Below are 27,316 nucleotides of genomic sequence, written 5' to 3'. Positions count from 1 at the left end.
CCTTATGCTAAATTCACTGATCCATTTCAGCTCCAGTAAGCTAACTACAATGATTTAGCTTTGTCCTTATTTTTGGGATAATTATCATAATTGAATCGGACCTTTGGTTTTATTGGTAGAAGGAAGTCCTGCCAAGCATGATCTCTCCAATAATACAAGTCAGCATCTTTCCTGAACCTTAGAATTTGCCATAAGTGCTTTGGTTCTGGGTACTTTGTCATGTACACTGCCACTCGACAAGTACCTATCAGAGATTGGAACTGAAGTCGGGCTTCTTAATCTGTCTGGTTTTTTGTATGTACATTGTTATGCTTCCTTTAATAGGCAGGTTGATATTTTTCAATCTTTTGAAATACTTTTATAGGAAAGAGGGACTTGATCCAATGTGTGTAGTTCAGGGGGTTAAAAAAAAAAAAAAGTCACATCAATGTTTGACAAAGGCAGCAGATTTCAGCACATTATGGCAAGCAGGAAAAAACATTGTGTCACTTAGAACTGTCCAGAAACTGAGTATCCTGCCTTTGAGAGGATCTGTGATAGAGTATAGAGTGGTATAGTTGGAACCAGGATACCTGCAAACAAAGCCCTCTTCTGATTCCAAATAATTCTATGATCTGAGTAAATCACCTAATCTCTGATGTTTACCCCTTACTTTAAGCAACTTGATGACACATTGAATAGACAGTGGGCCTTGAATCAGGAAAAGGTGGATTCAAATCCAGCTACAGACACTTGCTAATTGCCCACCTAGACAATTCTCTTAGCCTCTCTTTGCCTCAGCATCTTGATCTGTAAAATGAAGATAATAATAGCATCTGTCTATAGTGATTCTTGTGAGGATGAAATAAGATAATATGTTAAAGCATTTTGAAAATCTTAGAGTAATATGAAAATATAAGCTATTTCTATTTTTATTTCTAAAATGGGCACAATAAAACACCACAAGAGTATTTTCTGGTCCATTGGAAATATCCTACAATGTGTTTTTCAAACTTTAAAGTGTGATATAAATACAAGTTGTTACCATCATTATCATAAAAGGCTGACTTCTCTGTCCTTGGAAGTGTTCAAGTACAGACTAAATGCCAAAGCTTTAAAAAGAGGATTCCTGTTTGGAACAAGAGATTGGATTTAATGACTTTTGGGGGTTCTTCTAACTCCATGAATGTAACGGGCTGAAACTCTGAGCAGATGCACTTAACCGAGCACTGAAGGCTAATTACCAATTGGACAATTCTCTATGAACATATACTTGGAGGATGACTCTGCTCAACTCTGTGCTGGCTTGATCTGTGGGTGTGGACAGAGAAGGGGAAGGGAGATCAGAGGGCGGAGTAGGACAAGGAGGATCATTCTTTGGCAGTGGAAAGAGAGAAAGGAGGTGTGGAGATTCCTAAATCTAATCCCTTAATGGCAACCAAGAATAAAGACTTTTGCTTATCCTGACTCTGGCTGATTCTAAGATATCCAGGTTACTAACACAGTCACAACATTTGGTATCCAACATATGGGCCAAGCACCCTATTTTCACTGAAGAAGTCCTCTAGTGACCAGGAAATTAGATGAGTATTTTAATAGACAAGCAGGGAAATTACTTTGGCAAGGGCTAAATTAGTAACCTTTTCTAGCTGAAATGGGGCAGATGTTAGGAAAAGATTCTCCCCTGTCCCTGTCCCCACCCCCACCCCCATCCACACCCCAAAGGGAAGCTGTAGAAAACATGCTTAAGTTAATTAAGGGGCAAAGTTTAATTATAACCTGGGAACAGATTGCTAGACTCTTGGGTACATTAAAATGCATGTTCCCTTGGTTCTTAGAGGAAGAAGAAATAAGTGCAGATAATTGGAAACTTGTGGGAGAACAACTCTGTGAATACTACAACAGTAGAGGTCCTCATTCAATTTCCACAAAAGCATTTTATATAGTCAACATAATTCAATTGGCCTTAAACAATCTTGCAAGTCGTAGAAAAAGGAAAAGTTTTAGAAATGGCCAGATGAGGAAGTGAGAGGAAAAAAAGGAAGACAATGAACAGTCTAAAGACCTTGCATGGGGACTTAAATGAGTTTCATGGGCGTAGGGATTCTGGCTCTCTTGAGGAATTTTCAACCCCGCCTAGGGAGCAGATTATTGACATGCTCCCATCAACTCCACCTTCAGGGACAGAGGGAGGAGGAGTAGTTGAGGGGTGGTGGTATCACCAGCACCTGACCCCCTAAGCAATCACCCCCTCCTATGAATAGATTGCAAAAGGCAGTACTTAAAGCTACAGAAGAAAGGAAGGATATAGGTGATCTGAAGCTCCAAATATATCCCATGATTCAACAGTTTAACTCTTCAGGTCAATAAAGTAGAAGATACGCTCCTTTTGATATAGACATCCTCAAAGACCTGAAAAAAGCTTGCACTCTTTTGGGGTCTACATCAGCTTATGTTATGATGTTATTATAGAATTTGGCTTATAAAGTCTTGACTCCTAGTGGAAATCTATAGCAAGGACATGCTTAGAATCTGGACAAAACTTGTTGTGGTTTTCTGAATATAGTCAGCTCTGTAGGATACAAGCCTAACAAAATAGTCAAAGTGAAGTTAATATTTCAATCACTTGTGACCAACTAACAGGTGTAGGGTCTTATGCAGAAATTTCAGTACAGATTAATTACCCCTTAGCAGCATATGAGCAAATTGCTGCTGCTGCTATCAAAGCATGGGCTTCTCTCCCCAGTAAAAACGACAAGGGTGAGACCTTCACAAAAACTGTACAAGGACCAAATGAACCCTTTGCTGATTTTGTGGCTTGTTTGCAGACAGTTGTCACACAGACTAATGGTGAAAATACAGTAACAGACACTTTGGTGAGGCAACTTGCTAGAGAAAATGCCAATGAGGTTTGCAGAAGGATTATACTAGGACTACATAGGGATGCTCCTTTAGAGAAGACCATAAGACGCTGTGCCACAGTGGGCACAAATGCCTTTTATAGCCAGACTTTTATATGCAGACTTCCCAAGGTCCCAACATGGGAAGACAGGGTCCTTTTGAGAGAGACTCATCAAGGCTTTCAATTTGGTAAAGTAGGGCATCTGAAAGCTCAATGTTGGCATAGAGACAGAGTGAGAAAACAGGGTGGGAGAACAAGACCTAATACCCCATGTCCAAAATGCAACAGAGGCTTCCATTGGGCATCAGAATGTAGACTGATTCAGGGAAATGGGATGAGGGGCCCAGCTCTAGGCCCCAGGCAAAAAACACTTGGGGCATGATGCCACACCCAGAGAGTGCCTACAAGTCCAATACTGAGACATGACCAATCATCCAGGAAGCCATCTGATGGGAGAAAGGGATTACACAGTCAATCAGCCAGGAAGCAACCTGATGGGATAAAAGGATTACAAATGGGGAGAATAGAGTTGTATGCAGCTGGGATAACTGAGATACCCCTGGAGAGGTGAAATCTATTCCTCTCCAGCCTATGGGTCCCTTGTCTCCAGGCACAGTAGGTTTGACCATTTCACCTCGTGAGAGTACATACAAAACAGTGTCCATCCATACACTGATGTGGGAAACTGGGGAATGTGTAGATAATACTCCAGTCACTAATATAGGTAGACAATGTGTGATTTATCAACCAGAAGAAGTAGTGGCATCGGGTTTATTGATACAGACTCCTAATAAGCAACTTGGTGATAGGCACCCAAATTCTGACTCCAAGCAGCAAAACCCAGGAATATACTAGACAGCAGCTGTGACAGCTGACCGACCTATGCTCACCATCTATATAAATGGCATACCATTAGAAGGACTGGTAGACCCTGGTGCAGATCACACAGTCATTAGAGGTGCCAACTGGCCCAGTCACTGGCCAAAAATTAAGGCAGATACCTACCTGTCTGGGGTAAGAGAATCAATAGAAGCTGAAGTTAGTGCTACCCCTTTGAGATGGATATTTGAAGGTGAAACAGGAGTTTTTACTCCTTTTATAGCTGAAAAAATCCCCAATCTGTGGGGAAGAGACATTTTACAACAATTAGGGTTAAAAGTGAGTATTTTGGTTTTTTTAGGCATGGCTGCTGTTGAAGGCCTGCTAACACTTTCACCTGTTCCTATCCTTTTTGTGGTTCTCACCTCCTTGAGAAGTCAGGGATAGCGTGACCACTTGTGTTCTAAAACAAAAGAAAGTGGGAAATGTAAAGGGCTGAAACTGAGCAGATGCACTTAACCGAGCACTTAATAAGGCTAATTACCAATTGGTCAATTCTCTATGAACATATGCTTGGAAGATGATCCTACTCAGCTCTGTGTCGTCTTGTTCTGTGGGTGTGGACAGAGAAGGGGAAGGGAGATCAGAGGGTGGAGTAAGACAAGCAGGATCATTCTTTGGGGGTGGAGAGAGAGAAAGGAGGTGTGGAGATTCCTATATCTGATCTCCTGACTGAGACCGCAAAAGACCAAGAATAAAGGCTTTTGCTTATCCTGACTCTGGCTCATTCTAAGATATATGGGTTACTAAACCAACCACAATACATGAAAATATATATTTAAGTGGTTTGATGGACAGATAATACATATTTCAATACAAATCTAAAACAAGGGTTATGCTCACCCTTGGCAAACAATATTCAGAAACAACCATGTGAATAATCTTAATCTTTCTTTGGTCCTGAATTTCCACCATTATAAAAAAGTGAAGTCAGACTAAGTAGCCATAAAAGGCCTTTTTAAAATTTATTTATTATTTTTTATTTTAGGTCTATGATCCCAATATATGGCCTAAATTCTGGCTCTGTGATTTAGAAGGATTTTGGATGACAGAGTCCCTTTCAATTCTATTTTTCTGCTCCTATCATATTTAGATTGTAAATATTATATGAAAAACATCAAAAACCTTTTCATTTTGATCCTTATCCCATTTCCAGCAGAATTATTAGGATAGAAATGTCATAGCCCTTGCAAGTAGAAGACCAACCATTCAGGTACCCAGACCATCAAATCAAGCACATAAGTACTCATACATTAGGCACGTCCAGGACCCCTGAAAAGGTTTTCACTCCACAGTCTAGTTCCCCCTCCTCCTTTCCTCCCTCCTTCCTTCCCTGTTTGGGTAGATGGAACACAGAAGGCAATAAATTCTCACCCTAATGGTTCAGAGCTGAAGGCAAGAATTCCCCATGGCTAATATATAACAGACACATTGTAATCTGATGTTAGAATAGATTCTACTTGGCTGTATGGGATGGCTGTAAATATGTCAATTGTAATTCTACTAAGTAGATTAGTGAGAGGTTAGGGACACCAAAGTGCTTAGGAATGGGCTAAGGAAACTGTGGTTTGCCTGTCATAGCTAAAGGCAAAAAATAAGTCACTGTAATTTAATTTTCACTAATTCTCTTTAATTGTTTTGTTCAACCAACAAAGAAATTTTGCATATTTTTGGAGTAACTAATTGCAATAGTTATCTTTTATAGATAGTCAAGCTGATAAGCTATTTTACATATTTCACATGAATAATGTTTAGTAATGCAGGGGAAATGTCTAAAATTTTTGCATTTTTATCTGTCAAGAATCAAAAATTTAAAAGGATCTTCATGTTGGGAATTTATAGAGGTGATAAATGTAGAGCTTAGTTGCTCTCTCCAAACTATTAGAACAAAAATAAAGAAATTTCTAATGATCTGCTGAGGATATTGATTTCCTGTCCTTTGAAAACACAATTCTTTGGAAGTGAAGATAAAAACGTATTCTTGTCATCAATTTTAGTACAAGTGTATCCATTCTCCACAGGTAGGAATATTCTTTGCAATGACTTTCCCCTTTTCTGTTTTCAAGAATACTTTTTTTTTTCTTTCTTTCTTAATACCTTTAGCAAATGAATAAAAATAGTCTATCAGCCAATGAGTAGACAGTGGAGGGGGAGAAATAGTACCAGGAGAGGAGAAGAAAGGAGGAAATAGAAAGGGGAGGGAAAAAAGTGTTCATGAGACAATTGGATGAGAACTGAAGAAATAAAGGAAGGCAGTATCCTTGAAATTCTAAAAAGAAGAGCTATTTTACCCAGTGAGTAATACAATTTTGGAGTTTGTTACCTAAGGAGATGATAAAGATTGAAATTATAAATAGGCTTTTGGAAAAATCATAGAAATGGAGAGGTGTTCAGTGTATAAATCACTCTGTGATTAAGGCCACTTAGAGCTATTTAAAGTTGTTATGAAAGTAACTAAAACTTATTTGCAAAATTTGCTCAAAATGTTTTATCTAGGATACACTTACTTATTTTTTAGAGATAAAGAATTTTCTTAATGAGACAGTTGCACAAGTGAAAGGTTGATTAAGAAACTTGTTGAAGATAAAAGAGAAGTGACTGAAAAGCTATTTGATGCCAAATATAGAATTTAGGGAATAGAGATTTGAGAGATGGTGACAATACTTCTGATTTGGGCATAAAATATCTATTTCTTTAATACCTATTCCCACATCATCAAACTCAGTGGAATGAAGTAGAAAAAGAATCCTGATTTGGAGACAGCTTCAAATCCCAGTTCTGACACTGTTACCTCCCAGCTGCTTACCTCAGCAGGGGTCATCTGGTTTCTTACCTTCCCCAGGTTTTTGGATGTCTCCGGCTCTGATTATCTCAATCAGAGAGCTACCTCTTTAGAGGTTCCCCCACAGAACACCCAAGTCACTCAAGTATGCAGCAACAGATCTTTATTCTAACTCTTTACATAGTGTTCCCTCCCGTTCCCTCTAGTCTTCCTTCTGGAGCTCCCATCTTTCTTCCTCAAAGTTCCCTTGAGTTCCCTAGAGTTCCCTTGAATTCCCTCGAGTTCCCTTCCCCACCTTCTGCAACCTCCTTCTTATAGTCCCCTGGTCACATGACTGAGAGTGCATGAGTTTGAGCATGATCAGCAAGAGCTAGGAAGCTTTTCCTCGTTAATGAGGCTTACTCAATACTTTTAATGCCCAATTTATTAGGCTCAGGCAGAATAAGCCTCAGAGTGCCTCTTATACTCTGCTCTTGAGATCTGCCCCTGACTCTAACGTGACACTTCCCACCTGTGTGACTTCTCTTCTCTGACCTCAGTTTCCCTCCATGCAAAGTACAGGGTTAGGACAGAGTCAGATTTTTTTTTTTTTTTTTTTTTTTTAATCTATGAGTTAGGATCACTGACTATTTTGATTTGTGCCTCAAGAATTAATCAAATTTATGTCTTTGGCTATTTGGGGGACTTCTGCAGAGAGAAAAATTGATGGCAATTTATACTTTGTAGTTAGGGCCTAGAGTCATCATTTGAGAGATGAACACATTCCTTTAAGGGTTGAATGCTGAAATTAAGAACACACATTAATAGCAATGTTCAATTAGGATTACCTTAAATTTTCAAGCTTAATCTCATGGAGAATAACTAATATTTCTTCTCTTCTTGGTTTAGGATATAGATTTTCAGGATGATTCCTGAAAAGACTGATCAAAATAAAGGGAGTGGAAGAGGTGACCTCTAAGATACCTTTCATTTCTAAATTCATAACCCAATGAGTTTTTATATGGATTAACATGACAAAAATTTTCACCTGGAGGCATTCATTCGTTATCCTAATAGAATGAGGCTCACAAACCAAAGGACATAGTTCCCCAGGGGAAAACAAGTATTTCAATGTTTTATTTCCCTCTTTACTGCAATCCAGAAGACAGAATGACCAAACTCTACATGGGACTACAATTGTCTTCAATTCCCAGAAAGTAGACAGATCCTAAATAGGGCTTACAAAATACAGAATTTGCAATGTAATAAACACCGTCCAAAGATTATTGCTGTTACCTGAATGGTTTAAGTAAGCTGAGAAGCCTGACCAAATCCAGGAACTAAGAAGAAAAGCCAAGGGCCAGAACTGAAGCTGCACTTTCTCATTTGTTTTCCCATTCCCAATTACAGGACAACCACAAATGAAAGGAATGAATTCTCTAAAATACAGACAGGATAAACAACTCATCCAAGATCACAGGAGGAATTAAAAGAGTTAGGCAATTCAAATTCAGGACTTTGGGTTCCATATACAACATTCTTTCTCCAGCCATCACTTGCCCTTTGTTGGGTGAAGATCAAAAGGTAGAAGTCTAAATATCCAGATTTCATCCCCAAGTCCTAATTGTTATGTCACGGTTCTCTTTTATGATCCTGACTCAGTTTCCCTAATTATTCTGACCTAGTCCGGACTCAGTTTCTCAGTTTCCCTAATTATTCTGACCTAGTCCTGACTCAGTTTCTCTAGTTGTTCTGCTTCAGTTTATAATTATCAGCTCAAAACTCAGTCCTGCAAAATCTCTCCTCCCTCTTTATCAGAATATTTGATAAGGATGAAAGATCTTATGTTTTAAAATATTAGAAAGCCTCTCTCCGTCCCAAGTTATTGGAATGTCAGATTCTGTCTTATCAAGATGCCTCTCTTCGTCTCCGGGATTCCTCTCCCCATTAGGTCATCCCAACTCCAGAGGCTCACCCCACCCTGTCAGAATCCTGTTCTTGTTCTCAGCACCCTGACTCTGCCCCTGCCTCGTTCTACCCCCTGAGTCTGAGCCATGTGTATATAGGTCATTGAGAACTCACATTGTTGGCTGGATTCTTGGAGGTGATAGTGTCATTCAGTCCTGGGATCAAACCAGGGATCCATTTAGTCCCAGTAAATCTCTCCCTTTTAAATAAATTATTAAATACTCTCTAATCTCTATCTTGCCTCAGTTTCTCTGGCATTACATAATAATTTATGTTTCTGCAAGATTAACATTCCCAAGGTTGTTTTTTCTCCTAATTATAGTTTATACATTGGAGGTATAGGGAAATCTGGTTGTGAAAATAGTCTGAGTTCACCATGGGGTAGGCAAGCTCTATTCTCTAAATGTTGAGCTTCTTTTGCTCAATATTCCTACTATCAACAGGTGCTCACCAATGCAAACAAGTTGATAGGAACTTCTAATTCCATTTTGCTAATTCATTGAGCTAGATCAGTATAATCCCTTTTTATAGGAAATCTCAACAGCTGAGTGAATCTAGAGAATACTAAAAGGATTAGCCATTTGAGCAGAGTCATACAGATCTACATTTGGGAGGAAAGAGTTCTTATACCTGATTTTACACAATTCACCTAATTCTGCCTTCCTCCTGTCAGGGTTTATTCTTTCAATCTTCCCTCTTTTCCTCACCTCTAATTTATATTAGCTATATGATGTTGGAGCTAGTCATTTAATCTGTCTATAAGGATATACTTCCCATATTCTTTGTAAATACAGACATACACACATATATACAAACAAAAACACAGACGTATATAACAATATATTCTGCTTGACAGCGTGTTTTTCTTGAAGAAAGGGGTCATTTCATATTTTGTATTTGTACCCTCGGTGTCTAGCACACTAATTCACTCTAATATTTAATAATAAATGTATGAATGAATGAACCTTTTCATTATAAAAATGCAACCTCATTGTTTTGTGGGAATACCTATTCCCATATCATCAGACTCAGTGAAATGAAGAAGAAAAAAATCCTGGTTTGGAGGATGGGAATATAAAATGTTGTATTTCTATCAGCTGTTATGCACATCATTGTCAGCATCTTATTGCCACCACCATGACCATCATCATCACGGACGATGACATGTTCATTATCACTGTTACCAAACTGGTGATTCCATGGATTTGGGAAGCTTAATGTTATTGAAGGTGTCCCACTTATTGATGTTTTGTTCCTTGTCTCACCTGGGGATATACACATACATTGTCTTTCTCATGACCCTTCAACAAACTTACTTCCAACACTTTTTTTTTCCACTTAGATTTTGCAAATATTAATTTAGTATACACTACTATGGGAGGACACTTGATGCAATTGGTCAGAAATTAGAGAATTGAGGTTCACATCTTAGCCCCCCTCATCCTGTGTGCCAAATTTTGTAGGTTCCTTAGTGTCTCTAGGTCTTTATTCTTTTATTTATAAAGTGAGGATATTAGACTAGATGAAGCTGAAGATCTCTTACAGAACAAAATTCTCATTCTAATGTTTTGTTAGAGCATTAAAAGAGCTAATTGGTAGTTTACCATGCAAGAAAGATTTCTTTAAATTTACTGAACTAGAAGGGAAATTTAAACAATAAAAAAATTACAAAGAATATAAATTCCCTTCATTTATTAAACAGATGAGTAAACTGATGGCCTTTGAGAGTATATTTGATGACTTACATAACTAATAATGCAATTATCATTACAGCTCCGATGATAAAACTGGGCCTCTTAGTATTGAGTCCAGAGAGGATTTTTCTTTTTTAATTTTGTTTTAAATCACAGAACTTCAGGGACCAATTTCTTTGTTGTTATCTTACGTTCACCAATGCAGGTTCAACCACTTGTATGAATAAAAAGGCCTTGAGGATCTGATGTAAAAATATCTATTACTCAATCAATGACCTTCCTATGGTCAACTTCATATTGGGCCACTATGAGTTATTTAGACTGGTCCTTGAAGGATAGACACACATCTGCCTTGGAGCTGAGGTTAAAGTCTACTTGAATTGTTAGGATCTTCCTAAGATTTTGCCCTTTCTGTATAAATCCAAAATCCCTGTACATGATGGGAAAGATACCCAAAAACATCTTAATATCATTCTAACATATAAAGGTCATAATTTGATTCCAAAGAAAGTGACAGATTTTCACCTCTCCAAAGAGGACAAATGTCTCCAATTCATTTTCTTGAATGTCATTAATCTAATTTGCACAAATCCAAACAAAACATCATTGAACCTCTGGTCTCCCATTCATTAGTCATACATAACTTATTCATGGTAAGGCCCTGACATGAGTTTCCTACAGTGAATAGTGGTCTCTTTACAAACTTTCTAGGTCTCTGTGGAAAAAGAGAGTAAGAGACAAGAGAGTATAAAACAAACCAACTAACATCTCTGTCCAGGACTCTGCCGGTGCTGTTTAGGAAGAGCATCTGTTTGATTGGATCCAACATCACCCAGTAATCTGTATTGTCCTTTAACGAAAGCTCAATGGTAGGATTGGGGCCCCCAGCTGTCCCTTTGATGAGCATGTTGTCCACGATGATTGTACCTGCAAGCAAAAAAAGGAATCTACTTAAAACCACCTCATACTGCCTCTGCTCTTTAGCAAACCCCAAAGCATTTCACCAAGTGATGAGATGCTGATCTCCTTTTAAAGAGAAAATTCTAAACATTTACTTCAAGAGTTAGCTTTGATAGGGTTCACTGTGGGGAAGCAGACATGATCACAAGGAAATACACAGAAGAAATGATTTGAGGGGGAAGAAGTGGGCATGTGAGAGAATCTGAGTAGATATTTAGCCACAGAATTATATCCACCATAGGCAAGCTTTCTATCCTGTTCATATTATTAGTTTATCCTTCCTAACTTCCTACTCCCACCCTCCCACCTCCACAGGAGTTATCTTATCATGAACAAAAGTAACACCGGTAATAACAAAGGCTGATATTTCAATTCACTCAGGAAAGCTTCTGATACAGAGATTCAGAGGAGAAAAGAAGATAAAAGATTTTTAAAAAAAAAATTAGTAGTCTTCTCATAGTGAGAGTTGCTGTGGCTTATTTTTTCTCCTATTCCTGAAGCAAATCCTTAAAAGATAAATCTGAATGTGCTTCATGTCCACTTGCTGGATTATGGCTCCTCAAAGTTAATCATTACATATGGTGCTCTTTCAGGGTGACTGTTGTGGCAAACACCAAGGTAATAGTTGGGCCGCTGTCAAGATAGAGCTGAAAACAATGTTAATTCTCCTCTTTTTATCACGCAAACAATAATGATGTCTTAAGTTCAGATCATGTGAAGGTGACTTTAATGGACCACAGTTCAGCACTAAGAAGGTCAGAGATACTAACCAACTGCCCTCAAGTATTTTGGGGACTTTTATAAGAAAGAGAGATTAGATCTGTATTTCTTGACCCCAGACGACAAAAGGAGAGGCAATATGGATGTTACCAAGAGATAAATTAAAACACTTTCCACAAAAGATTTAGCCTTATTCCAATGTTTCTGAAAACTACATTACATTGATTTTGAAACCATTTTTTTTCACAGATTATGTGTATATGTTATTTTCCTGCCAATTTAATGTAAACTTTGTGAAATCAGAAATGGAAACAGTACTGTATTTTTAGTACTGTATTAATTAATCATAATCAGTAAGCATGCAAAGGCCAGGAATGAGGTTAAGTGTTGGAGACAAAAAACAAAGGTGTTCTAGAGAAATTGGTTTCCACTGAGGAAAAGTATATACATATTTAAATTTATATAAGAGGGCAGCTAGGGGGTGCAGTGGTTAGAACACTGGCCCTGAATTCAGAAGGACCTGAGTTCAAATTTGATCTCAGACATTTAACACTTCCTAGCTGTGTGACCCTGGGCAAGTCACATAACCCCATTGCTTCAGCAAAAAAAAAAAAAAAAAAAAAAAAAAAAAAAAGTAAATTTATATAAGATAAATAAAAAAAGACAAAATATCATTTAATGGGGACTTTAGTAATTGAGATTAAACTTAATATGGAAGGTATTCACAGTTGTTAGAGTGTGGAATAGAAAAAAGTGTAGATAATCATTGAATTAAGATTCAGATTCAGTTTGTAGAACTAGACCTGGAATATAGTAGGCCTTAATGAATTCCTCTACTGTTTGAGTGAATGAATGAATGAATGAATGATATTAAAAAAAAAAAAAAAAACTTGAATGATTTCAGGTATCCTTAAGGATAATAGACTACCTCAAGAGGCAGGGGGTTTCTTTTCACATTATATCTTTGAGCAAAGGCTGCAACAGCACACAATATGTGCTTAGGGAATGTTTGCTGACTGGAAATGTCTAGAAGGGATTATATAAAGGTATGGGTTAGAGCTGACACCCGCTTAGGTCCCTTCTAATTCTCAGCTGTTGGGCTGCTGTTGTTGAAAGAGAAAACTAACTTATTCTCCATCGGGCCTTTTTATTACTCATATTCCATTTAAAAGGGATGTGGCACTAAAAATGAAAATAAAACCTCTTCAAGACACTAAAGTAAATTGTGAACATCCAGGGAATTCACTGCCTGAAGATATCAGGCAAGAATATATTTACAGTATATAAATAAGAATTTGCTCTTGAAAAATGCCTGAGTAAAAAATCAATCTGAAAGTCACAAGCCAAATCTGGAGTTGGGGGATAAAAGTCCCTCTGCACCCCGGGCTGGGAGAGGCCGGTGCTTGTCTTTAGTCTGTTTATAGATTGGCAGTGTGATGCAGTGGTAAGATATGGGACTTGAGGGCTTACTTTTGAATATTGACTTGGCTGTTTCACTTTTGGGAGAGATCAGTTTCTGAATCTTTAAAATGAAGCTTGATCAACATGGCCTGATCCGAAAGGTTCTTCCAAAAACAAAACCCTGTGATCAGTAATATTTACTACATCGATGCGAGGGTTTGTTCCCATGCAATACCACAGACTGGAGAACTCTTTTAATATACTTTAATAGTTCAATGGATAGATGATCTCATCAATGTAGGCATTCCCACTAAGGATGAAATGATGGTCCCTCTTTGCCTTCTTATCATATATAGGCTTGTTCATAGAGTTTCTATAGGATCTCCACATGAAATGTGCTGGTACTCACCCTTCTCAATTTTTTTTTCCTTTCTATTCCTAACAAAGGAGTACATGGATAGTCCCGTGTTTATCCCATACTTTCACAATGAGATGGACTCTTTACTTTTTTATTATGTATATTATTGATGCTATTTATTTTTAATCAGCCAACTTCCTTTAAAAGGAAAGCCCATTGTTTAAAATGAATGTACTAAAAACTATAAGCAACTTTTTGTCTATTTTTAATTGTATCTTCCTAAATAAGGTGATTTTCTCTAAAGTCACATATGCTAAATAACCAGATCACTTCCCCTTCCCCTTTTCAACTATTATACAAAGCATTCTGTTCAGAGAGAGGAAAACAGTTGCTCATAGCTGGTTTTGTCCATCTTTTCAAATGGCAAGTCGATAACCTTCTGACAAAACACCTGAATGTGCAGATAAGAGGCCGATGACATTTTCATTCCCTCTTCTAGGAATAAGGCCCCAGCATGCACCTGTCAGTGAATAGTACAACATACCCATCTTTAGTCATGTTGTTCTAACTGGATTTCAGGAACCGTATAATTAGTAAATTACATATCACTCTTTTTTCAGTTCTAGGAAAAGAAAACAGAACCAGCCCTGAGGCTTGCTGGCTATGAAAATATACAACTTTGGACCCATTGTGCACAAAAGCTTGCGATTTTCAGTTCCTCTCTCTATCCCCACCTCCATGCTATATTTAATATACACAAGTAATATATATATATCCTTCCATCTACTGAGAGAGACAGAGAAAGAGAGAGACCCACACACAGAGAGGCAAAGAGATAGAGAAAGAGAGAAAGGAGAGGGGAAGACACAGAAATACAGAGAGACAGAGTTCTTTGTGAAAATATATCTGAGCTAAAGACATCTAGAGACATCTCCAGTCATCCTGTTCTATATATTGCAACAGGATCCAGATGGCTCTAAAGGAGAACATGAGACTAGCACAGCCCGCCCTCACTTAAGTCCAATTCCCCTGCATATTATAGCATCACTTCCCTGATGTCATGGTCCTTTTCAAGAGCAAAAGACAAAAAAAAAAAAAAAAAAAAAAAAAAAAAAAGCAATGAACTATCTAAAATAAAAGTAAAGATACGGAAAACATTATTATAAATGTCAACATAATATTTTGAAAATACACAAGCTGAAATTAGATTTGTCTATATAACAATATCTATTTAATAATCAACCATCTATCCATCCAACATCTAGCTATCTACCCACCTATCATCTTTTTTATCATCAGTGGAATGATTTATAAGCATTCTTTGCTTTCAGTTTATCCTAGAGCTTTGATTTCTTCGGAATGAGCAATCTGATAGTTAATGCCTTGTGCAAGCTCGCTAGGGAAGGTGGAGCAGAAAAGACTCAAGTGGGTTATGATAATTGTTTTCAAGTATGTGAAGGCTCACCAATGGAGCAGGAATTTATGTTATTCTGATTGGCTGCACACAGCAGAACTAAGCTGGACAAATGTGTGGAGATTTCCCGAAAGCAAATTGAACTTTCAACTAGGTTTAGGGATGGGAAGTAATGTTGTGATTATAATGCTATAGGGACAGCCAATTCAATAAATTTCTCACACCAAAAGTGATGGCTACCTGAGCTGAAATATATAGACTAAAGGATTCCCTTGTCGCAAATGGTATCTGAAGAATGGCATAAGAAAGCAATGGATTGTTCATGGTCACATAGTCAAGATGTTTCTGAGGAAAGACTTGAGACCAAATCTTCTTGGTTCCAAGTTTGCTTTCTATCTAATAAGCTATCCTGTTCCTGTCATAATTACATTTCAATGCTATAACATCCTAACAATTTAAACTTTTAAGACACCTCTTAGTAAAGATTGATGTTCCATCTTTTGAACAGAGATTTGCTGGTAATTATATTTTCAGATGATGAAATTAAGGCCACCTATAGTCATATGAAAAAAAATGTTCTAAATCACTATTGACTAGAGAGATGCAATTAATACTGAGATATCATCTCACACCTCTAAGAATTGGCTAAGATGAGAGGAAAAGATAATGATAAATGTTGGATGAGATGTGGGAAAACTTGCTCACTAATGTATTGTTGGTGGAGTTTTGGAATCATCCAACCATTCTGGAGAGAAATCTGGAACGATGCCCAAAGAACTATGAAACTGTGAATACCCTTTGATCCAGCAATACTATTACTGGGTCTATATCCCAAAGAAATCATAAAGGAGGGGAAAGGACCCACATGTGCAAAAATGTTTATAGTAGCTCTTTTTGTGATAGAATATTCATTTTTCCAATATTTCCAATATTCATTGGAAAATGAATAGATGACCATCAGTCAGGGAATGGCTGAACAAGTTGTGGTATATGAAAGTAATGAAATATTATTATAGCTCTATAAAAATGATGAACAAGCTGATTTTAGGAAGGCTTGGAAACATTTACATGAACTGATGCTGTGCAAAGAAGGAGAACCAGGAACACATTGTACACAATAACAGCATGAATATGTGATGATCAGCTATGAAAAGTTTGGTTCTTCTCAGTGGTTCAGTGATCCAAAGCAATCCCAATAGACTTTGGACAGAAAATGCCATCTGTATTCAGAAAAAGAACTAAGGACACTATGTTCACCTCTTGTTTTCTGTTTTTTGTTTTTTGTTTTTTCATCTCTTCCATGTTTTTTTCTCTTTTGTTCTGATTTCTCTCTCCCAACATGATTCATAAGACAATGTGTGTTAAAAATAAACAAATAAATAAAGAAGTTTATAAAAATCAATCCTATATAATTTTGTGGTTGGAACCATCAAGTATAAGTAACTTCTACAGGATGACCAAAATGATTTAGCCTTGTTCATTTATTCATAATAAAAATACCTACATCACAGGATTATTATGAGTATCTAGTAATATATGTAAAGTACTTTGTATTAAATTGATAAATAAATATTAGTTGTGAATCTTGCTATTGTTCTCAATTGTTATCATTACTTTTGCTGGGTGAATAAGAGAACCTCTTGTTCAGGATGGAGTGATAGGAAAGGGATAGGAATTTTCTTATTTTTTTTCTTTCTCTTTGTTTCTTTCTCTCTCTTTCTTTCTCTCTCTCTCTTTCTCTTTCTCTCTCTCTTTCTCTTTCTTTCTTTCTCTCTTTGTTTGTTTGTTTGTTTCTTTCTTTCTCTATCTCTTCCTTCCTTCCTTCCTTCCTTCCTTCCTTCCTTCCTTCCTTCCTTCCTTCCTTCCTTCCTTCCTTCCTTCCTTCCTTCCTTCCTTCCTTCCTTCCTTCCTTCCTTCCTTCCTTCCTTCCTTCCTTCCTTCCTTCCTTTCTTTCTTTCTTTCTTTCTTTCTTTCTTTCTTTCTTTCTTTCTTTCTTTCTTTCTTTCTTTCTTTCTTTCTTTCTTTCTTTCTTTCTTTCTTTCTTTCTTTCTTTCTTTCTTTCTTTCTTTCTCTGAGGCAATTGGGTTAAGTGACTTGCCAGGGTCACACAGCTAGGAAGCATAAAGTGTCTGAGGCTAGGTTTGAATTTAGATCCTTCTGACTTCAGAGCTAGTGCTCTATGCACTGAGAAAGGTGGGAATTTTTAAAAGGCAAACTTCAGTGATGAGCCTGAAAAAGCAGAGCCATAGCTCCACTTACTCAAACAGGGTCATATATTTAGATTGAAAAAAAATATTTCAAGCAACATCCAATTTGATAGATTCATTTTACAAATAAGAAATCTGATTCCTAGATTGGACAAGTGACTAGTTCAAAGTTATAGGGACTATAAGAACTGAGAGAGTATCTGAACCCATATCCCTTGGCTCTACAAAGAACTCTTTTGGTCACTTTATCATGCTTTTGACTGCCAGAAAACAATTGAGTGGATTTCCAATAGGATTTGGCTCATTTCAACATTTATCTTAACTTAGGTATTTCCTTGCCTTGAAAACCTAATTCAGAAGACCTCTTTTAGTACAGTGATTCTCTGGTTCAGTTTTCTAATGTGATTTACTTAAATTATGGTTTGCCCACAGCTACTTCTTAATTCCAAACAGGTTTCTTTTTCCCTTTCCACCTCCACAACCAGGGAATTCAAATTAATTTTAATAATTGCCCAAGATAAACATACTTTGGAGGCTCTGGGAAATAAAATCAACATAATCCTTTCCTATGGTCAAAGTAGGTCACACATGCACGGTGCTCTAAGGTTTCCTTCTAAGATGCCTTGCTTGTAAGGTCATTAGTGCATGTATCATGTGTGATACAGATGAGGAACCTGAAGCCTTTGTGAGCTTTGCCCAAGGTCATACAGTGATTAATGTCAGAGGAAGGATTAGACTTCCTATCTCCTAGCTCCATGTTTTATGATCTTTCCTTTACACAATATATTTTATTAGGGCAAAATCTTGGATAATATTTCTCATACATAATGTATGGCTTAATATACTTAACATATAACATAGAGCAACATGCTTTGTCTAAGTTATATCTTCTCCTTTCCTTTGGGCCTATTTCTCATTGGTTGTCCTTGATACTAGAAGTGACCAAAATGAGATCACTATCTTAGAGTCTAGTTACACTGTGTTCAACTGTAGTTGATCAGACCAATACAAACTCAGAATGCTGTACCTCAGATGGGACACAAATGCTGCCTCGGAACATTGGGGTACCTTCTCTAATTTTGTACATCTTACATTTCTTTTGGACCACTTCAATTTTGCTTTGCTCATAGAGCATGGCACCTTTTCTGATGAGGGCACACCATGATGGGCGGTCTTGTGCCAATTTTCTAGGATTAATTTTTTTGACCACTTTATGAGCACTAGTCTGTTAGGTTCTTACTAAGTGCTAATGAGATAATGAGATATTAGGTTCTTACTAAGTGCTAAGGTGGTATTTGACAATTCTCTAGGTCAGGCCTTTACTGGAAGTTTGACTTGTGAATTTCTGGGGAAGAGCTTGCATGTTTAGGAGGAGCAAGTTCATTGGTTGAAGTAATTTTTCCCAGAAGCCCTTGCATTATCCCATGCCCATTCTCTGGGAGGATAAAAGAGGGCAGCTCTGGAGGAAAGAGAGAGTGTCTGGTCTGGACTAGACTTGAGTCGGCTCTCTGGAGGAAAGAAGGGTCTCTGCTCTAGGTCAGAGTTAGAGTGGCTCTCTGGAGGGAGAAGTCTCTCCTCTAGACCAGAGAGTGATATAATACAGAGAGGTACAATTTTTAACCTCATTTTAAAAATGGGGGGGGGGAGCAGCTAGATGGCACAGTGGATAGAGCACCAGCCTTGAATTCAGGAGGACCCGAGTTCAAATCTAGTCTCAGACACTTAACACTTCCTAGCTGTGTGACCCTGGGCAAGTCACTTAACCCTAGCTTCAGGATAAAAAAAAAAAAAATGGGGAACTGAAACATATATAGTCATCCAGCTAATAAAGGACAAAGTCGAGCTTTGTACTCAGATCTTCTTGAGTTCCTAAATTCAAATCAAAGGATCTACCCAATACATCTCTCACTTACTTTTTGACATTGTGTAATAATATTTAGCCTTCTTTAGTCTTTCTAGATTCAGGAAGCTCTAGGTTATAGAAAGCCAGGTAGCACAGTGGATAGAGTACTAGGCTTGGAATCAGGAAGACTTTTGCTCATGAGCTGAAATCCATTAGCAGTCAGACATGCACTAGCTGTGTGACCCTGAGCAAGTCAATTAACCCTGTTGTCTGAGTTCCTTCTCTGTAAAAGGAGCAGGACATGGAAATGAGGAACCATTTTAGTATCTCTGCCAAGAAAACCCCAAATCGGATCATGAATTCTCAGACCCAATTGAAATGACTCAACAATGTTCATGTTTTTACAATAACCCCATAGGTTAGGCTGTACAAGTATTTTTACTCTCCATGGAGAAATAAAGAGATTGACGCTAAGAGAAAGGATCTTCTCAGAGTCATCCTCCTAAAATGTCTTAGATTGGTCTTGAGCCCTGGCCTTGAGCCCTTATGAGTTCACTGCATCAATTCACTTATTTAATCAAGGTCTTCACAGAACACATAAGTATAACAAGGAGTATAAGTTATCCTAAGAGGAAAATGTCTCAGCCTTAGGATATATAATATATATCAGCTGTGTGAACCTAAGCAAGCCAATTACATAGGGGCAGCTCTGAGGTGCAGTACATGGAACAGATTTGGAGACAGGAACATATGAGTTCAAATAGATACATATTAGTTGTGTAACTCTGGGCAAATCACTTGTTTCGGCTTAATTTCTCATCTGTAAAATGGGACACAGTAGGAGAAAGAACTGACAAACAACTCTAGTTAGTATCTTTTAAAAGAAAATCGCATGGACTTTTTTTTTCCTGTGGGACCACATAGAGTCAGACATGATGATGTAATTGAAAAACAACTTTGAGGGGCAGCAGAGGTGATAAAGCACTGATTGTAGAGTCAGAAAGACAAGAGTTTAAATTTGACCTAAAACACTTAATAGTTTTGTGATCCTGAACATTTTAAATAACCCTGGCATGGGTTATATGGGCCTGCTTATACTTGCCTGCATAAACCCTAGAGAATGAAATGGCAAACAACTCCAAGAAAATCTACTGAGAAAACCCCATGGACATTTGGGACCATAGGGACAAAAAGAGTGGGACATGACTGAAGTAAAATGATAAGAAAGACTATACATATAATACTTATGTGTTCAATATCAGTCAACATATTTGATTAAAAAAAAAAAAACTAAGTAATTCTCCTAAGAAATGCATATACTTCAATAATGACTGCTTTTGAGATTGTTTATCTTTGAAAAAGGTTAATGTGACATTTAAATGAAAATAACCCTGATAATTTCTTTTTTTGTTCATTAATAAAGAGAAAGAGAACTTTGAGGGAAGGTCAAATAAATCAGTATTTATTGTGTATTTCCTTGTGGGCAGACATTTTGCTAAATGATGAGAAAACAAATACAAGGAGTTTACATTCCTTTAAGGGAGGATTTTAAAATAAAACAGGACAAAGGGATGCAGGTACTAACTCTGAGGGACATGGGAGAGAAAGTTCAAAGATAAATAGTATAACCTAGGGAGGAATGAATTCATGGGCCTCCTGGGAGTTTAACTTTTCCTTGGAAGCTCTTATAGGAATTAACCAGAAGCCTCTTAGGGAGAGGTTATTTGAAGTATAAGAAATAATCCAAAAATGAAATGAATTTACCAGATGAAGAAGTCTCCATGGTTTAATGGAGAAAACCTTGTGGAAAATCAGGAGATCATCCTGGAAGTTCAAGAAATTGTCCTTTTAGAAATTTTTTTTTAAATTTCGACTGTTATTTAGTTTACCAGATACCTATATATCTGGGGCAAATGATTTATTCTCTCTAAACAATATTTGCCTGATCTTTAAAAAAAAGGACATATGGACTATAGGGACTAAATTAATCTATGAATCATTTAAACATACTGGGGTATTTCTTAATTTTTAAAATTAAAAAAATATATATAATAATCAGTTAAAATTCCTAAGAAGATGATTTTTTTAAAAAAGTGTCTAAAGTCGGGCAAGCAGGATGATGAAAGGTCCTGAGACCATAAAAAAAGAAGGTTGAAGGAGCTAGAGATATCTAGGCTGGAGAAGAAATTAAACAGGACAGATACGAAAGCTATCTGATAATAGAAGAGGAAGGATTAGAATCATTCTGTTTGAACTCAGAGGGCTGAATTAGAAGCCATTAATAAAAATCATGAAGAAGATTATGGCCTAAGACTAGGGGAAAAACTTCCTAACTGTCGAGGGCTGGACCTCTGAAGAAGTATACTTGAAACAAGGTATTAACTCAGTGGAACTGACAAAATAATGGTTCTCTAGTTCACATATATATTTAGTGCTTAATATGGTAAATGCATATGCCTCTTATCTGTCTTTCTGTCTGAAAGATGCCATTTTTCTCACTATCTGCATCTGTGTCTCTGTCTCTCTTTGTCTCTATCTCTTTCTCTCTTACTAGTAGAAAGTTGTTCAAGAATTCAGTGGCACATGACCTGAAGATCATTCACAAAAATGATATCTACTTGAAGGTAAAAGGCACAACCCAGTGTTGGTGTGTTTTTTTTTTTCCAAACATTTCCCCTTTAAGCACTTCTTTTTACTCCTTTCTGAACAGGTGAGAACTCAACAACCCAGTCATCTTTAAGGCCACAGAATTTTTAGCATTTTCCATTTTCAGAATTACTGACTTTCAATGTCTCCTTGATATGGTAGCTGTGTGAAGTAGTAGAGCAAGGTCTACAGGGGGTAAAACAAATATATAAAAAGGAAAGGTAATAATCAAAACACATTTGAGAAGATGTCAAACTATAATTTCTTACCTTTGCCTCCTCTGTTGAGAACTTGTTTACTAAAATCATTCATTATACCTTTAATTCAATAGATTTCCTATAATTCCCGATTCAATAGAAATTCCTTGAGGCTACTCTGGTACTCTATTTTGTGTCTCATTCAGAGAAACAGTTTTCTAAACCCATCCCCCTAGGACTTCATCCAAGAGAACTATTCTCTCTTTTACTTATTTATTTGGTTTCTTTGTTTGCTCATTTAGTAATTTATTTAACATTGTAAATTTACCTCTTCATCCTTCTCTACTTGAAAAGTATTGATTCCCTCTTTTTCTCCTTTCACTCCTCTATTGTTGCTTTTCTACCTCAACTTCCAGCTGATCTCCAATTTAAGAGCTTGCAAATGAGTCTCCATGATCTTTTTAATAACAAATATTTAAAAAGAAAGAATTGATCTCATTGCTTTGAATTAAAAACACTTCACTTTTATTGACAATTTCAAAAAAAAAGTTTACAAAAATTACAAAAGTTACAGAAAATTAAAGTCATTTATATTATCACTTTTACTCACATCCTTAACAATCAGCATCATTGACAGCTCTTTACTGATCCCTAGTCTAACAGATAATGAGTGATGCAGGGGGACTGTCTTCCTTAATGACAAAAGAGAAGTAAGGGCAAAGAGGTCCTTCTAAATCTATGTCTGAGATATCGTGGATAAAGCTTCTTTTTCTGACATCATAAAACGATATAAATTTAGTTTCCAAATCAAGAAGAACTCCCACTTTCAGCACAGGCTGCTTCAAGTGAAAGCTATTTTGTGAACTTAACAGAAAGAAACTATTTCCACATGGGGAGCTTGCTAGAGTCTCTACACCCTCAGCTGAGGACAGTTTTCCCTTTCCCTTGACTGAATCTTTAGAGACGCCCAATTCCCACTCTGTCTTATCTTCCACCTGTACCTCCCAATAATGTTTTCCTGAGGTGAAGGTCTGGGCCCCCCAAACAGCAAGAGTACAGTCATTTCTGTCTTCGTTGTCAGGCAGGTCCTGATGGACACTTCTGTACTGGACCCTTTTCAAATCTTCAGAAAGGATGAGAAGAGGATTGGCTGATTCAGGATCAAAAATGATGTCTGTCTGGAAGCTCAGGAGCATTTCTCTCAGGCATGTGATGGAGCAGGGGCTCAAGGAAGGTAGCACAAGCTCTGCTTCTTGAAATAGTCGAAGCTCCTCATTCCTTTCCAAAATGCCTTTCATGTCCTGGAGCATTTCCAAAGGCAGCTTGTCCAAACTCTTCTCTATTTCGAACCTGAATTGTTGTACATTCTGGATTTGTTGGGTCAGCTCGTTCATGTTCTCCTCTATTTTGACCATGCCATCTCTGTATTCCTCCTTTAGCCTTTCCAAGTACTCAGATTCTTCATCCCACAAAAACTGGTGAATGTTCCCATATTCAAACATCACTGAGCGTTCCAAAGTGCATACATCCTCCCTAAAGGATGCCTTTCTCCATCTTGCTTTGTCCAATATCATTTTAAACTCCTTTTCTGTTTCTCCTAAGGAAGTTCGCATCTCCTGGAGCTCATCCCTGTACTTCTTAGCAACTGTTTTAAAAGGAAGGACTTTGTGAGCCTTGTGCTGTAGGGCTGATTTGCAACAATCACAAAGCAGTCTCTGATCCTCCTCACAGAAGTACTCCTCTCGTTTCCCATGTTGATCACAGGTGGTGAGGCTGATCGTGCTCTGCAGCAAATAAGGTCCGAGTTTTTTGCCAAGGACGGACAGGTTCTGCAGTTGCTTGTTGGGCACAAAGTCATTGTATCCGATGACTCCTCTGCACTCTGGGCACATTAAGATTTTAGTGGCTCTGTCTCTGCCCTGGAGAAGACATTGTGAACAAAAACTATGGCCACATTGGACAATCACTGGGTCAGTGAAGTAGTCCATGCAGACAGAGCAAGTAAGATGTCCCTTGAGATTTTCAATTAATTCCCTTGGATCCATATTCTTCCTTCTTGGATGTATCTCTCAGGAGCAGATGCTGGTGCTGACTCTGGCTCTTGAGCTCTGGATACCAATAATACCAACAGGGAATTCTGTAGGCCTTTTTATATCCCTACCTCTGCTTAGCCCCTCCCTTTACTCCATCCTCTAGAGAACTACTTCCTTTTGAGAAGGCTTTCAAGTTAAGTTCTAGGGCTGAGTTCTTATCTTTCTTCTAATTGTAGAAAACATTATTTCCTCTTAGCACTTTGTACTCTCCAAATTGGGTCATTTTACAAAACCTCCTCTCATTTCTAATTCTCAGCACCCTCACATTTTCTATATTCTGATATTCTGAGAGAGAAACTGGTCAAGGAAAGTCCCAAAGCATTTTGTCTGCCCTAAAACTGCCTCTTTCCATAACCAACACATATAGTGAATTTTTACACTTTCTCATTAGTCCACTGATAGAGATAGCTTTTTCTTAATATGAAGATTTTTAAAAAGTGAAACTTTTTTTCTGATTCCTTCTTTGATGTTCCACTCAGAAAGGATAAGACTAGCTCTTTCCTTAGAGCCTAAAAGATTTGAGAGCTGACTGGGTGGTGTCTGTAGAAGGCCAGAGTTCTGGAGAAATATGTGAGAAACAAGGTGTTAATTCAGTGCAATTGATGAGATGATGAATCTCTAGTTCACATATATACTTACCATGGTGATACAATGGTTCTCTAAGTTCACACATACATAGTATGCTGTAATAATGTAATTACAATAAGCTACATAAGGGGCAACAAGGACTGGAAGAGACATTCTATCTTTGACCATCCTGCCAGTGGCTCTCCTGCCTTTATCACTTCTGCCTAAAGACCAAGGCCCATCCAAAGGACCTCCATAAAGATAGCCCGAACATTACACTTATTGTTAAGGGACAGGTCAGTTCTCTGAGAGCCTCCACAGCTGTGGATCATAACATCTCAAGGAGTTGCAGGACATCCTTTGCTGACCCAGGTGTTGCTTATGGACTGGGAATGCAATAAATTGGAGGCAGAGGGAAGAGGGGAGAGGTCAGCCCACACAATGGCCTCTCAGTGAGAGGGTCAGAGAACAGCAATGGCCCCTCAGTGTCTCACAAGAGGAGATCCATTCTGGGTTGGATCTCCAGGAGTAGCCATCAGGTGCCTCTGGTGCATTCCAACAGGTGACTTTTTTTTTTTTTTTTTTTTGCACCTTTCCCCTTTATTTTTTTAAATTTTTATACATATTTTTATTGTATAATTGTAACTTTATTTTGACAGTACATAGGCATGTTTTTTTTTTTTTACATTATCCCTTGTACTCACTTTTGTTCAGATTTTTCCCTTCCTTCCCTCCACCCCCCCAATATGGCAGGCAGTCTTATACATGTTAAATATGTTTTGTTATATCCTAGATACAATATGTGTGTGCAGAACCAAATTTCTTGTTGCACAGGAAGAATTGGATTCAGAAGGTAAAAATAACCTGGGAAGAATAACAAAAATTCAAACAGATTATACTCATTTCCCAGTGTTCCTTCCCTGGGTGTAGCTGATTCTGTCCATCACTGCTCAGCTGGAACTGAATTAGATCTTCTCATTGTCAAAGATCTCCATTTCCATCAGAATCAGAAATCAGAATTTGTGATCAATAGTGAAAAAATAGTGGAAAAAGAAAACTAAACACACTAACTAAAAAAAAAAAAATAACTCTCTAAAAAATAAAATTGGCAAAATGGAAAAAATAAATCCGTAGAACAAAACAACTCAATTAAAAACTCACTTAGATAATTAGAAAAATATATTAAAAAGTGAGTGAAGAAAATAATTCATTGAAAATCAGATTGACTGATGGAAGTGGAAATCTTCAACATAAAGAAGATCCAACTCGCTTCCCGTTGATCAATGATGGACAGAAACAACTACACCCAGAGAAGGAACTCTGGAAAGTGAATGTAAATTGTTAGCACTACTGTCTATCTACCCAGGTTACTTCTACCTTCGGAATTTAATACTTAAAATGAAACAAGAAAATTGGATTTACACACATATATTGTATCTAGGTTATACTGTAACACATGTAAAATGTATGGGATTGCCTGTCATCGGGGGGAGGGAGTGGAGGGAGGTAGGCGAAAATTTAGAAAAGTGAATACATGTTGTAAAAAAAAAATTACTCATGCATATGTTCTGTCAAAAAAAATTATAATTATAAAATTAATTAAAAAAAAAAAAAAGAAAATCAGAATTGAACAAATGGAATTGAATGATTCCAGGAGACACCAAGAATCAGTCAAGCAAAACCAAAATACAAAATAGAGTACCAGAGTAGCCTCAAGGAATTTCTATTGAATCAGGAACTATAGGAAATCTATTGAAATAAAGGTATTATGAATGATTTTAGTAAATAAGTTCTCAACAGAGGAGGAGAAGGTAAGAAATTATAGTTTGACATCTTCTCAAATGTGTGTTGATTATTACCTTTCCTTTTTATATATTTGTTTTACCCCCTGTAGACCTTGCTCTACTACTTCTCACAGCTACCATATCAAGGAGACATTGAAAGTCAGTAATTCTGAAAATGGAAAATGCTAAAAATTCTGTGGCCTTAAAGATGACTGGGTTGTTGAGTTCTCACCTGTTCAGAAAGGAATAAAAAGAGGTGCTTAAAGGGGAAAGGTTGGGGAAAAAAAAACACCAACACTGGGTTGTGCCTTTTACTTTCAGGGCGGATATCATTTTTGTGAATGATCTTCAGGTCATGTGCCACTGAATTCTTGAACAAGTTTCTACTAGTAAGAGAGAAAGAGACAGAGACAAAGAGAGACAGAGACACAGATGCAGAGAGAGAGCGAGAAAAATGGCATCTTTGAGACAGAAAGACAGATGAGAGGCATCTCCATTTGCCATATTAAGTACTAAATATATATGTGAACTAGAGAACCATCATTTTGTCAATTCCACTGAGTAAACACCTTGTTTCAAGTAGTCTTCAGAGTTCCAGCCCTTGACAGTTAGGACGTTTTTTCCCCCTAGTCTTAGGCCAAAATCTGCTTTATGATTTTCATTATTTGCTTCTAATTCAGCCCCCTGAGATCAAACAGAATGATTCCAGTCCTTCCTCTTCTAATATCTGAGAGCTTTCCTATCTGTCCTGTTTAATTTCTTCTCCAGCCTAGATATCTCTAGCTCCTTCAACCTTCTTGTGTTATGGTCTCACAACCTTTCATTATCCTGCTTGCCCTACTTTAGACACTGTTTAGTTGTTGTTGTTTTTTGTTGTTTTTTAATCTTCTTAGCAATTTTAACTGATTATTATATAATTTTATTTTAAAGTTTTAAAAATTAA

At 37.3% G+C, this 27,316-nt stretch overlaps 1 protein-coding gene across 1 annotated transcript in view; it reads right to left on the bottom strand.

The window, feature by feature from the left end:
• Positions 1 to 27,316, bottom strand: part of PCDH15 (protocadherin related 15) — a 2,229,510-nt gene that overhangs the window by 673,107 nt on the left and 1,529,087 nt on the right. The window contains exon 8 of the mRNA XM_074297067.1: positions 10,950 to 11,110. Coding sequence (XP_074153168.1) covers positions 10,950 to 11,110 — 161 coding nt within the window. The remainder of the gene's footprint in view (positions 1 to 10,949; positions 11,111 to 27,316) is intronic.

This window comes from Sminthopsis crassicaudata, chromosome 2 (assembly GCF_048593235.1).
Source record: "Sminthopsis crassicaudata isolate SCR6 chromosome 2, ASM4859323v1, whole genome shotgun sequence".
In the NCBI taxonomy this organism is placed as follows: Eukaryota; Metazoa; Chordata; class Mammalia; order Dasyuromorphia; family Dasyuridae; genus Sminthopsis; species Sminthopsis crassicaudata.
This window is presented reverse-complemented; position numbering and strand designations above follow the sequence as displayed.